This window comes from Pogona vitticeps, chromosome 4 (assembly GCF_051106095.1).
Source record: "Pogona vitticeps strain Pit_001003342236 chromosome 4, PviZW2.1, whole genome shotgun sequence".
NCBI lineage: Eukaryota > Metazoa > Chordata > Lepidosauria > Squamata > Agamidae > Pogona > Pogona vitticeps.
In genome coordinates this window covers 195,098,765-195,113,172 of record NC_135786.1, presented here as the reverse complement: position 1 = coordinate 195,113,172, position 14,408 = coordinate 195,098,765, and the positions used below count along the sequence as shown (strand labels likewise).

The window sequence follows — 14,408 nt, the reverse complement described above, 5'->3', positions numbered from 1 at the left end:
AAGATTAAAACGTGAAGGAACATAGAGAAAAAATAATAGTACAGGTCTTTCACCAAGAACGTACTGTCTGATACAGTACCTTCACACCATTGCAATCTGTATCGGATTAGAATATCACTCCAAACATTGATACGGGAGGCTGATGGAAAATAAGTCTTGTCATTTTTATTAACACAATAAATAAAAGGAAACCATCTATTGAAAAAAACATCTTGGGAGTATGGTTGTTTAAGTAATCTGATCTGGTGAGTTACCGTATTCCCTCCCCCCAAAAAATTAGGGCATTATGTCATATTCTATTTCTCCATGTAAAATTTAATTACAAATTGCTTTCTAGTTTCCCTTCTATATGTCCACTACATGTGAAAGTACATACAGTTATTCCTACATTTCATCCCACAGCAGAAGCTTAATAGACTGCTCCTTAAATTTGGAGGAGATTAAGAGGAGCCTTGTTCCATAGAGCCTGCCATTTTTCATCAGATATGGTCATTTCCAGGTCACTTTCCCAATCTATTTTAGGATCTAATTTACAGCCATAGCGGAATGGATTCAAATAGTATTTCATATAATTTTGAAGCCAGTCCCTGCTGGTTATTTTCTGAGGCTAGTAGCATACTTTAAATGCTGTGACACATTCGCTAAGTCCGTTTTTATACTTGTCTGTTTTTCCTCTCAAATGGGTGCTTTGTCTTCTGAAAATCAAAATAAATATGGATGTCTGACTGTTTTGGTCCCAAGAGCTGCGTATGATACTGATTTAGGGCCCACAGTCATGTATCCCAGTGACTGTCTTTCCATTCCCTTCCTGAGGAATTCTGCTGGCAGTAGTGATGAAAGAGCAAAGGGAATAAAATTAAAGGAAAATTCACAAGATGGAGAGGTGCCCATGAGGGTTGCACTAAAAAAGTACAGTGGTGCCCCGCATAGCGGCGTTAATCCGTTCCGGATTAATCGTCGCTATGCAAAAACATCGCTAAACGGATCGAAAAACCCCCTAGGAACGCATTAAACTTAGTTTAATGCGTTCCTATGGGGCCCAAACTCACCGTTCAGCGAAGTTCCTCCATAGCGCCTCCATTTTTGCACCCTCGGTAAGCGAGGGCAGGGCGCAAAAACACTTGCGGTGTCCATTTTGGAACTGCCGATCAGCTGTTGTAAAACATCGCAATGCGAAGATCAGTAAGCGAAACGCTTACCGATCATCACAATGTGAGTTTTTGCCTATCCAAACGTCGCAATGCGATCGCTTTTGCGATTGCAAAAGCGACATCGCTATGCAGATTTGTCGTTAAACGGTGCACTCGTTAAGCGAGGCACCACTGTATTATAGATTGTGCATCCCCTTTTTCAAAGTTGCATCTGTACTAAGAATGATGGTGTACCATGACCAAGCAAAATTATGTTCTGAAGCAGATTGTAACAATACCACATCATCATGTCCAAAGTTCTTTTAAAGGTTAGACCTTGAGTGCTGTTACTTTGAAATTGAGGCTTACCCTGATAAGACAGCACTTGAATCTAGAACTATAGACTCTGGGCTAGTCTTTGTGAACAAGGCTTGCTGTCTCTACTAAAGGATTATGTGCTTCCTCCAATTTGGAAATACTTTATAGGTTTGATACTGAACCTTGTGACATGCAGAAATTAATTCCTCTTTATTTGAGGGTGTGATAAATGTGGATTAGAAATAAATTTAATGCTGCCCTATGAAGGATTTTTCCCATTGAGAGTTTTCACAATGTACATATTTCAAAATACATTTAGGATTTTTTAAAAAAATCTTGACTGCTAAACACAGAATATATATTAATATCCTCAAAAGAGATGTACTGAAAATACAGTTATGTCCCTCTCTTGATTAATGATGCTGTTCAAAATGTCTTGGGGTTATGCCTTTAAAAATATACAGAATAATATTATGAATGTGGAACCATAATTGTAAGATAACAGAATGAAAAGAACTGAAACATGTGTTTTGTGCTTTATTTAAAATAGCAAATGTCAACTCTTCTCCTAACTAAAGTGCATTAATATTTTCTAGAAACTTAATAATGCAACTCTTCAAATTCCACATATTCTAGTAATAAAATAACACTTTATAGGTGATAGCACTCAAATCAGCTCCTTTCATTTGTTTATGTTTGAAACATGTTAGTTTGTTTTTGATTTGAAGTCAGTAATGAATAGTTTGTTTTTGATTTGAAGTCAATAATGAAAAGGTTATTCAAATCCAATGTGATTTAATATTTCTTGAAATCAGAGAGAGATTGAGAAACCCCCATACAAATTTTAGGTAAAAGAAAAACTTCTTTAAGGTTGATTTCCAGAAACACACTAATAAGTCTGAGTTATTAGGGCATAAGGAGGATAGGATAGGGAGAAGTGACGAATTGCTGATAAGGAAACATGACCCAGAAGGCATGTGAGCATGCAGAACTTTATCATGTGGCTAGTTGGATACTGGACTATGTTCCTTGAGAGCAGTTCAGACACATGGTAGTACTGCAGACAAACCTGCACATCAAATTGAGCCTGGTCACGGCAATTGAAGTAATACAGTCTTTCAGCACATAGGCTTCTATATGAATTCTGGGGAAAGAGTCAAGTTCCACTCTCCCCCTCAAAATGTATCATTTATTTTTAATTAGTTTTAAGCATTTCAAAAACTCTGGCTATATCTCTGCCTTTTAGTGTGTCTTTTTGCTAGCATCTTAGGGGTTTCTTTTCTCCATGCTCTATGTCACCAAGTCACAGTATAACTCAGTCAAAAGCTGGAAATAGTGATTCTTTAAATCTTTCCATGTTGGAACACTTTGAAACAGTATTAAAATATGTAATATGTATTGAGTTATTTTCAATTAATGAAAATGGCTGAATCTATCCTAAATTCCATGTTAATAGACAGCCCAGCATTTCATTTGTGTTATGTGTTACGGTTGTACAATAAATATATTTAATATAGTCTATGCTTCAGCAGATCTTTGAGAGAGAGACTCAACTAAGTCCTTATATATTGCAGAGTTCATAAATCGAGGGTAGGAGTCTCTGTGCATCAATGTGTAAATCTGGAGTTGTGCATCATCAAAACTATGTTGATTTGGTTCCAGCATGTTTCGGTTGATAACTTCTCGCACCCTGGAGTCCAAGCTGACCTGTGAACAGAGAAATCATTTAATAATAGCACACAACAGCATACTTTTAAAAAACTCTTATAAGCCATGGAAAAGATTGCATGTGGTCATAGTGCAAGTGAAGGGCATTCCGTTTTTGAAACAAAGCTCTTCTCATTATTTTTCAGAGCCTTTGACGATGATGTGTTCCTGTCTCACTCACCTTTTATTTAACCTAATAATTGTTTTTATAAACCACATTAAATGTTCTCACAGAAGGGAGGCAGTGGAATTAAATCAGTTTGAAATAATATTTTAACTGTGCGTATAGCCATCTATAGCTATACAAAGGTTCCAGCAAGGGACTAGATAAACCTCCAGCCTAGAGCTAAGATGAGCCTCTCTGATTGCAAAATATGTCAGATATTTTCCTTCTGGCAGGATCTGCTCCATAATTTCCCAATCTTTAGGAACGGCTTTTCAAGAGATGAAGAAACGTGCCCTAAAAAGTCCCTTAGTGGGAGAGTGGATGGATGAACGGATATATTATAACAGATGTGGATTGGCTTCTGAAGCTTTCAAATCCTTGCAAGTCAGAATTGTTAACACCAGCATGCTTAGATTTCATGTAATCATTTCATATCACTGATTGCAGCATAGTCATGCTTTCACAGTGTAGTTGTGCAAGACTAGTTCTGATCTCCTTGCCCAGTAGGATTTAAATTGATGTCACATCTCCAAAACAGCAAAACCATCCCAAAAACACACACAAACAAAAACTAATCCAAAAGAAACATTACAGAATACCAATTTAAAAACTTTAATAACCACTTTAATAACCACATTCTTCCTCTTAATAATACAATCAAGAAACAAATACAGTGGTGTCTCGCTTAACGATGTTAATTGGTTCCCAAAAAAACACTGCTATGGGAAAACATTGCTAAGCGAAACACCATTTCCCATAGGAATGCATTGAAATCCGGATAATCTGTTCCAATGGAACGTCCTTAAGCGAAAATTGCCATAGGAAACATTGCTAAGCGAAACGCGGTTCCCCCATTGGAATGCATTGAATAGGTTTCAATGCATTTCAATGGTTTTGACAGGTCCGTTTTCGCTATTTTTAAAGTGTCTTAAAATGTTCAAAAACTGTTTTAAATGCTTGGAATCGTCATAGCACCTTGTAAAACCTTTGCAAACTTAATTTGGCTTTGTTCTGACTCTTCGTTAATTTTTGGTGAATCCCCCCCCATTGGAATGCATTGAACTGTAGGCTTGACAGCGATCCCAAGCATTTTAAACAGTTTTTGAACATTTTAAGACACACTTAAAATAGTGAAAACGGACATCGCTAAGTGAAACAGGGGGACCTAAACTGTCATTGCTAAGCGAGGCAAGGTCCCAAACATCGCTATGCGAAATTTCCCCATAGGAAACATCGCTAAACGGAGCGCAAAATCGCTCCAAAAACCTCATAGCTAAGCGAATACATCGTTAAACGAGGCAATCGCTAAGCAAGGCACCACTGTATCTGAGAACATTCTTTCACTTCAGATCCATGGTTTGGTCATTGCAGAGTTACAGCTATTACAAAATGTTACACACCTCTTTTGGAGAAAGGATGGAAATATAATCTTCATATATTAGCCTTGCTTTCTCTTCAATGACACTCTTGTTGGATTCTCGCTTTAGGTCCTCACAGGCCATCCAGAAAAGCATGTTCTCTTCACTGAACTCTGTCCGAAGGAACTCCCTGAAAGCATTTCTGCCTGCTGGTGTTCTCATCATTTTGTCAAAGGACTGGGCCCAAGCGTTCACTTCTTCAAGAGTAGGAGTGGAGCTTTAAGAAAAGGGAGAAGCACAAAGGCAGGAAATTAAGCATATCAGAAGAGAATTCTAGGTGGATCAAGGAAGTGGAGAGGTTATGTGTACCCTGCCACAAGTCTAGTATTGCAAACATCTCAGTTGTAAGGAGAAATATCCATCTCATGCACTAGTCGAAAACTAAAGAAAACAGGGCAGTGGCAAACCTTTGTCACCAACAAGAAGTACAGATGATCCGCTTTTCAACCTGTAACCAAAATGATAGGTTTTGGTTACAGGTTGAATGTCCTCTAGTACAGTGAACAATCTGCATTCATCCATTCATTCATTTAAAATATTTTACCCCACCTTTCTCAACAAAAAGGAACCAAGGCGGCTTATATCATTAAAAGACAATATTGAAAAGCTAAAAAACAGTAAATATATAAATATTAAAAAGTATAAAACAAATGTGACACTAAAAGTGTGTTTTTTAAAAAATCAACAATAAAACAGATTCAAAGTAACAAGGCATAACACTCCATTTAAAACCCAACTCGGATTGCCAGTCACTAAGAGAAAGCCTGTATGAAGAAAAAGATTTTTGTCTGCTTCTAGAAGGACAGCAAAGATGGAGCCAATTTGATCTCCTGTGGAAGGGAGTTCCAGAGTCTGGGCGCAGCAACAGAGAAGGCCCTCTCCCGTGTCCTCGCTAAGTGCATCTGTGAAGGTGGTGAGACCAACAGAAAAGTTTTCATGATTATCTTAAAACCCATGCAGCCTAATAAAGGGGCACATGGTCATTGAGACAGCTTGGATCCAAATCATTTATGTCTTTATAGGTTAATATCATGGGGACGTGGTGGCGCTGTGGGTTAAACCGCTGAAACCTCTGTGCTGCAAGGTCAGAAGACCTGCAGTCGTAAGATCGAATCCATGTGACGGAGTGAGCCCCCGTTGCTTCTCCCAGCTCCCACCAATCTAGTGGTTTGAAAGCATGCAAAATGCAAAAATGCGAGTAGATAAATAGGTACTACATCAGTGGGGAGGTAAACAGTGTTCCATGTCTAGTCATGCTGGCCACGTGACCACAGAGGATTGTCTGCAGACTAATGCTAGCTCTGGGTTGGAAACGGAGATGAGCACCGCCCCCTAGAGTTGGACACGACTGGACAAATTGTCAAGGGGAGCCTTTACCTTTACTAAGGTTAATACCAGCACTTTGAATTGTGCCCAGAAATGAACAGGCAGCCAGTAAAGGGGTTATGTGATCCTTGTAACCAGCCTTAGTTAACAATCTGGCCGCAGCATTTTGAAACCATTTCTGAACCTTTTCCAAAGCCAGACCCACATAGAGTGCATTATAGTAATCCACTGGTCCCAGATCAGACCTCTCCAGGAAGGGGCACAGCTGGGGCACTAGTTTTAATTGTGCAAATACTCTCCTGGCCACTACCAAAACCTGGGCATCCAGGCTCAGAGATGAATTATCTGTAATAACTCTGTGTGTGTGCATGCATGCGTGTGTGTGTGTGTGTGTGTGTGTGTGTACACGTATGTGTGCCAACATGCATATATGTGTATGCACACAGGTATGTGTTTTGTGTGCTGTTGAGTTGCATATGACTTATAGTGACCCTAATATGGTCTTTTAAGGTATACATTTATGCAATACATATAGCAATATGTTGATTAAGTGGAGAACCTTGAGAACAAACAGAAATAATTATCACACTTCCATATTTCATCCAATACATTGGGGCTGGACGACAGCTAAAAGTGCCACATCAGATCTCCAGCCGTAGGGCTGTAGATGGTCAGATAATACATATCAAGTAAGGTGTTTTTCTCCTCTTAATTTCCAAATTTCTTTATTTATTTGATTTTATTCTGCCATTTTAAAATAGGGAAAGAACCCATAAAAACTTTTATTATTAAAAATACAAATAAGCTAGCAATAATATTAAAGCATGACTAAATTAAAAACCATTTAAAACATATTTGTATGTTATGACTTATTTCCTAGCTTCTGGTTCTGCAGAAAGGTTTTGGACTGAAGGTGGGGTATGTGATCAATCATTTATCTTTCATCACCTAATATTATATGACTATTGTGTATCTCTGTTTGGTTTTTAATTTTTATTAAATACAGTGGGGTCTTGACTTGAGAACTTAATCCGTATTGGAAGGCAGTTCTCAAGTCAAAAAGTTCTCAGGTCAAATCTGCATTTCCCATAGGAATGCATTGAAAACCATTTGATCCGTATCTGCTCTTTTCCGTCCATAGAAACTAATGGGAAGCTGCTATTCCGCCTTCGACCACTACAGGGGGATATTTTGTTTCTTTTTTTCTTAGGTCAAGAAAGGTTCAGGGAAGGCAGGGAAAATACAGTCCAGGCAGTACCAGGCAGTCCGAAGACTGTCTCCCAATCCACTCTCTAAACGCTGGGAGGAGTGAGGAAGCAGACAGGCACCCTTTTCACTGGCCAACAGTTAACTGAAAGTTCACATTTTGCACTTTCCCTGCCTCCCTCGTGGGTGGGGTATGTGATCAAACCCCCTCGTGGGTTTTTTTCAGTTCTTAACTCAAATCTAAGTATGTAAGTCAAGTCAATATTTTCCTATGAGAGTGGTTCTTAAGTCAAAATGTTCTTAACTCAAGTCGTTCTTAAGTCAAGACCCCACTGTATATACATTCTTATATTTTATGCCCTTCTTCCCTCTGACCCTCCCATTCCCATTCCCATGGCAAAGTCATATCAAATTTCTTATAAATCTTTTAGGGGAAAATTATAAATATCTTCCAAGTATAATTTCTGTATACATCAGGGAGTCCCTTGTTATCCATTCTATTCATATAAACAATAAAAGGATGCCAGTGAGTTGCAAAAGAGTCAAAGTGTTTTATCCCTTTAACTGTATGCAATTTGGTGTTTAATTTTTCTCACAGTGCTACCTGCCATACTCTTGAGTACCATACTGCAATTGATACTCCTTTCGCTATGGTCTGTTTTGCTGCAGTCAAAAGATGGCCTATTAAGGTTTTGTTAAAAAATGGTTTCATTTTTCCCCAGAAAAAGAGTAAGAAGTGTAAAATCTGGAGATTTGTTAATCAACGGGTTTGTAATTTTATTTATTTCATTAAACACTACTTCCCAAAATTGGTCTACCTTTTTGTAATACCACCAAAAGTGTTGAAAAGATCCCTTACACTTACAGCCTCTCCAACAGCGACAAAGTGGAGTCAAATACAATTTTTTGAGTATTTTTGAGGCAATTTTTGGAGTATTTTTGAGGCAATCTCAAAATCTCATGATTATTCCAATCATGTTCCCATGTCTCCCGCAGCCCTGCTGATGGTTCTTGATCTACCTCAATCAGCAACCAATGAAGTGTTGATGCTGCTCCTTTATTTGTTTCAGCTAGAGAGAGGAGAAGATTTTCAAAAGAAGTGAGGCACCTTGTGGCCTGTTTCAGAGTATTGGCCTGTATTTTTCCTAGTTGGATGTACCCAGTACAGTAATTCCATTTCTATTTGAAGCAAAGGAGTTTGGCCTGGTCCTATGTCTAGCTGCATCATTATATGAAGCTGATAGGATTCATAATATGTGTGAAGTGATGGTATACCCTAACCTCCTTTAGAAATTGGACGGTAATGAAGGGATTTTGCTGAGCTGTTTTTTTTTTTCCTATTAAAAATAAATGTTTCAATTCCTTTCTGCCACATCTTGAATGTGGCATCTTGAATTTTTAAAGGCAAGGCATAAAAGAGATATGTAAACCAGAGTAAAATCATCATCTTGGGGCAATTCGATTTGATAGTGATAAGTTATGTTTTTCCCATTTTTTCATTTCTAATTTGGATTTCTTCCAAATACCTACATAGTTGAATTTGAGAAGCTTGGTAGAACTTTTAGCTATGAAGACTTCTAAATATTTAAACCCTTTATTTGTGAGTGGGACTTTCAGCCTTTGTGACATTGAAATTTGATCGGGGGGGGTTATATTGAAGCACATTAAATCAAATTCCCTAAAATTCACTTGAAGTCCTGCAGTCTTGAAAAATTTTTCTAATTCTTTTAGTATATGAGGGGTTGCTTCTATAGGATTCCTCAGCATCAATATAACATCATCAGCATACACTGTAAGCTGATGACATGAGTTGAATTCTTAATATGCATCCCCTGAATGTTCTCATTTGCCCTTATACATGAGGCTAAAAATTCAATCACCATAGTAAATAGAAGACGTGACAACAGGCATCCCTCTTTAGTCCCTCTCCAAACATAAAATTCTTTGGAGTCCTGATCATTAATACTGAGCCTTGAATGCATAAGAGAATAAACTGCATGTAATACTGATGTAAATTTAGGGCAAAATTTATATAATTGCAACGACTTAAGTAAAAATTTCCAACTAACACAATCAAAGATCTTATAGAAATCTAAAACTAATGCTAATGGAGGTTGCTTTTTTCCTTTCTTCCTTTTTCCCCCTGTAATTTATTTCAAATAATCTTCTAATCGGGTCTGCAATCTATCTTTTCAGAATAAAGCCAAATTGATCTTCATGTATCATTTGTCCAAGATACCTCTTAAGATGTTTTGCTATAACTGAAGCAAATAGTATGTGCTGAGAAGTGAAATTGGCCTATAAGACTCTATCAACATGGAGTCCTAATACCACCACTCTGGATTGGGTCCAAGTCTGTGGAAGTTGTGCCCCCCCCCCAGGATGGCATTGAAAACCCTTTGCAGATGCCAGAAGTTCACTAAAATGTTTATAGAAGGAACCAATATATCCATCAGGTCCTGGGGCCTTATTGGGTTTAATGTTTTTAATACCTTCCATCACCTCTTCTAGATTTTCAAAATTTTTCAAACTTTCTTCATCTAGGGGTTTCACCTTTATAAATACCTGGTATTGATTAATGTCATTAGAGTTAGAAGAGGGATCAGAATATTTGCTGTTGTTGTTTAGTCGTTAAGTCATGTCTGACTCCTTGTGACCCCATGGACCAGAGCACGCCAGGCCCTCCTGTCTTCCACTGCCTCCCGGAGTTTGGTCAAATTCATGTTGGTAGCTTCGATAACACTGTCCAACCATCTCATCCTCTGTCGTCTCCTTCTCCATAATATAGCTATTCATAAAAGTCTGTAAAAGCTTCCAGAATCTTTTGCGGATCTAGACACCTTTCTCCATTCTTAATTATTATACCAGTGAGTCTAGTTTTTCTCTTCCCTATTTGCCAAATGTTTTGACCCTTTTCTGTCAAATTCATAACACTTTTGTTGAAAGTGCAACATCCCTATCATAGTTCTATCAATATCTATTGCTTTTAATTCTGCCCTTTTCCTATCTAGGATTAACCTCATTCATCGTGAACTACTCTCCTTATATTTTACCATTAAGGAAGTTATCTCTGATTCTAAATGGCTTATTTTTTCATTTCTCTTTCTTTTCATCTTTGACAATTCTTTTATACAAATGCCACAGAGTACAGCCTTCATAGCTTCCCATCTGGTGATATTGGAGATTGAGGGATCTGCATTATCCTTAAATTCCAAGCCTTTACGAATATTATGCTCATGTATTAGAGATGTTAACAGTGATGAGCTGAATCTCTATATTCTGTCTTCCCTTTGTTGTTTACTTAGATTCAAAGTCACTTTTAAAAGTGTGTGATCTGTCACTTTGATCATTCCTATTTTAGTTTCCATTACGTTATGCAACAAACCTTTTGTATCTAACCGAGAAAAGACTCCATGTGCCGCAAAACAGTAGGAGTGGCTGTTATCTCCCGGATTAAATTCCAACCAGACCTCATGAAAATCATATAAATTAAATATCTGTAGTATTTTAAAGTTAGATTTTCTATGCTGATTATACCTTTGTGAGATTAACCCCTGTGAAGGTTTTGAATTGTAAGTAACTCGAGGATCTAAACCTTGCATGTTCCAATTCAGGTTCCCTCCTATTATAACATCTTTATCAGTGAATTTTCTTATCTTCCTAAATACCTTATGAAGAAAAGGGAGCTGACCTGTGTTGGGAGCATAAATTGTAGCTAGGGCAAGTGACTTAGTTCCATTAAAAGTGCCCTCTAAAAAAGGTATCTTCCTCTAGGGTTTTGAAGCTTCTTGCTCAATTGAAATTCTATGTCAGAATGAAGGAGTATAGCCACTCCTCTCCCTTTTGCTACCCCTTAGCAGCATATTTCCTTTTCCACTCATTCCCAGTGTTATGTGTTTCTTGAAGGAATAGTATTGATGGCTTGTGCTCTTTGATAACTCAATAAAGGCGTGCTTTTTTTTACTGGATCTCCGGCTCCCCAAACTTTTAAAGTCAGTGTAGTTAACTACATGTTTGGTTCCAAACAAAGACATTTGAATGAATGATTTCCCTGTATTCTATAGCTTGGAGATATATACTTTGCCACGTAGCCCCCCTTAAACCTCTCCCTTCCCTTCTCACCTCTCCCTGGCTGGCCAACAACTTATCAGTGAGATTTCCCCGCCAGCCTAAAACTCTCAGATCACCACCTTAAGACTACCCTCTTGTGGAGTCTTGCCTTGCGTTCCTACCTTCCACAAGGCACTGGTCAAATCCTATTTCTACCCTACTACCTATATTTGGTGTGTGTATGAGGAGAAAGATTCTAAATTAATTGTTACAGTAATCTTTGTATGAACCCTCAGACCAAAATATAAGAGGGGTTCCATTTCCCCGTGATGTACTACTTTCCATATATTTAATATTATAAATTTAACATTATACCTATCCTTTAAGTATTAAATTAAAAAACTATATTTCTAAGTCTATTATAATGAGGAGCAATATGGAAATGTTCTTTTCATATTTCATTATTTCAGTTCATCTCTTCTTCACTTCTTGACCTAGCATTGTGTAGAATGTGTTGTGTTTGTGGTTCCCTTCCTGATGTCTCCGGCTGCCCTTGAATCTTGCAATTCTGATGCACGCTTGTCTGTACCTTTTCGCCTTCCTCAGCTGTATCCAAATGTTCCATGTCTGCGGGAAAGTTGGTCTTTAATTTCTGCAGGAGGTCCTGCTTGTTGGTAGCTGACAGGACAACCCCATCTGAGATGACTTGGAAAGGAAACCCCCATCTGTACTTCACTCCTTCTTCCTGTAGACGCTATGTGTAGGGACAGAATTCTTGCAGTGATTTTTTGTGTGTGATTTTTTTCCCTTCGGCCGGAACGGATTAATTTCATTTCAGTGCATTCCTATGGGGAATGGTGCTTCGACTTACGACCATTTCGAGTTACAACCGGAGTTCTGGAACCAATTAAGTTCGTAAGTTGAGGCATCACTGTATTTAAGGAAGAATCTGTAGCAGAGCAGATTCTTGTCACAGAAAGAACTCTGGATGCACAAAGAAAAACAGTCAAACAGTGAATCAGTGAACGCCACCTAAGATTTCCAGGAAAGGAACCACTAGACAGTAATTTTATGTGGCAGTTACCACAATGTAAGTGTGAGTCCTGGTCTTAAGGAAGGAATACTTCCTGAGTGAGTATCAGAGAAGGCCAAAAGCAAGCCACAGTCAGAAGACCTGTGAGACTGAATTGAGAAAGAAGAAAGAAGCTCTGCCAGAAGGAGTTTGAAATTTGGAGGACGGGCTCATAAGATTCCTATTTCCTTATCTCTGTGTAGGAAGGAACAATCAAACAAAGGCAAGGAGCAGCTGCAAGCGAGAATTTTCATATGTAGTCCACGTATGCTGCAGTTTTGTATAGGTATAGATGGATTCTTGTAGTAACAGCAGAGCCCCCAACAACAGGCCCCATCAACCATCTGGGTAGCCCTGCAAAAATAACCATGAAGATGGGGAGCTGTCAAAAGCATTGCTGAATGAGAATGTTATTTTTCCTAGGACCAGCCCTACTGATGATACCGAAAAGCAGGAGCTGGCTAGTTTCCCATAAAGAAAATGGGGGAAAAGGTGGCTCCCAAATTTACCTCATATCTTGGGAAGACCATAGAGATGCCTTTAAAAATTGACAACAGAAAACTAGAAACCTTCTCTGGGGGAGAAACCGCTTCCTCTACTCCCTTTCTAAATACCCATGTATCAGTCAGTTCTTACCTTTCTTCACAGTTTGCAATGGTTTCTGATCTGAGTTCATGTGATGCCGCTCTTGTTCTTTCGTCTTGGTTCCTAACAGTAAGACTGCAAGGTAAGACACAGGGTTTGAGCCAACTGAAATAAGGCAGTTTGTCGATGCTTTGAGTTTTCTTCCTAAGCTCCTATCCAGTTACTCCAGGATAACAGCACTGCTCTGAACTGACTATATTAAATACAGGCACCAAACTCAACCTCTTTAAACTGTTTTAGCTCATGTAAATGTTGAATGGCTGGATAGTTCCATGTTTTCGATATCTGGCTGTGGTGCCAGAGGTTGGGAGTTCAATTCCTCACTGTGCCTCCTGGGAAAAAAGTCATCCTGTGCAGTCATGGACAACCTGCAAAGCCCAAGGAGACCCACAGAAGAAGGGAATTGTGAACCACTTCTGAGTCTTCCCTACCTAGAAAATTCTGGAAAGGGACACCATATGCAGGAATTGACTTGATGGTACACTATTATTATTATTATTATTATTATTATTATTATTATTATTATTATTATTATTATTATTATTATTATTATTATTATTATTATTATTATTATTATTATTATTATTAGTGTTGAATCTGTCTACCTTGTCTGAAAAAAGAAAGAGGCAAAAACAGGGAAACAAAGGTTTCTCAAGCTCATGCAGCTGCTTCCCAGAAAATCTGTAATACTACATAGTGCAAGGACCACTAAATATGTTAAACTAACTTTAGATAAGTTTGTCATATTTGAAAATAATCAGCATCCTGATAATCATCCATAATAGAGATGGGCCTGAACCACAGGTTCTGGGGTTCATGCTGGTTCATTTGTCATCCGAGCAGGTATTTGGTGTTTCTGAGCCCCCCACCTCTTCTGGCAGGCGCCCACTCAAAGGCAGTGCCTGGGGGAGGCGGGACAGGGAAGCCAGAGTGCTGCCTCTCAGTGGGCACCTGCCAGAAGAGGTGGGGGGCTCAGAAGTGCCAAACACCTGTTCAGTTGATAAATGAACTGGCATGAATCTCCGAACCAGAGGTTTGTGCCCATCTCCAATCCACAACTTAGGGCAGAAACAGACTTTATAGACAGACTGTGAGTAGGAGAAAAAGGTCTGAAAGAACTGATTATGTGTCCCTGTCACAGAAAGAGCTTCTCTGAACTTCTAGAACTTGAGCATAGCTTGCTTCATTTGATGATTGATCTTAAGTATGGTATTTCTCTAAAGTCTGACTACTAATACACAAAAATCTGTCTCCATCACATGCTCTGACATGTTATCTGCCATGCTTGTTTGTGCCCTAGGGTGCTGTGAATGTTTCAGATGTGCATATGGGACAGTTTTAGGTACAGGCATTCCTCCCCTGATGTTCAG

General features: G+C 38.6%; 1 protein-coding gene across 1 annotated transcript in view; it reads right to left on the bottom strand.

Annotated features, from left to right (window-relative positions):
• Nucleotides 1-145: 145 nt before the first annotated feature.
• The window catches only part of RGS20 (regulator of G protein signaling 20), a 42,772-nt gene continuing 28,509 nt past the window's right edge, over nt 146-14,408 (bottom strand). The window contains exons 3-5 of the mRNA XM_020795947.3: nt 13,030-13,113; nt 4,722-4,956; nt 146-3,155 (exon numbers count right to left, since the gene is read on the bottom strand). Of these exons, the coding sequence (XP_020651606.1) occupies nt 2,967-3,155; nt 4,722-4,956; nt 13,030-13,113 (508 nt within the window). The 3' untranslated portion in view covers nt 146-2,966. The remainder of the gene's footprint in view (nt 3,156-4,721; nt 4,957-13,029; nt 13,114-14,408) is intronic.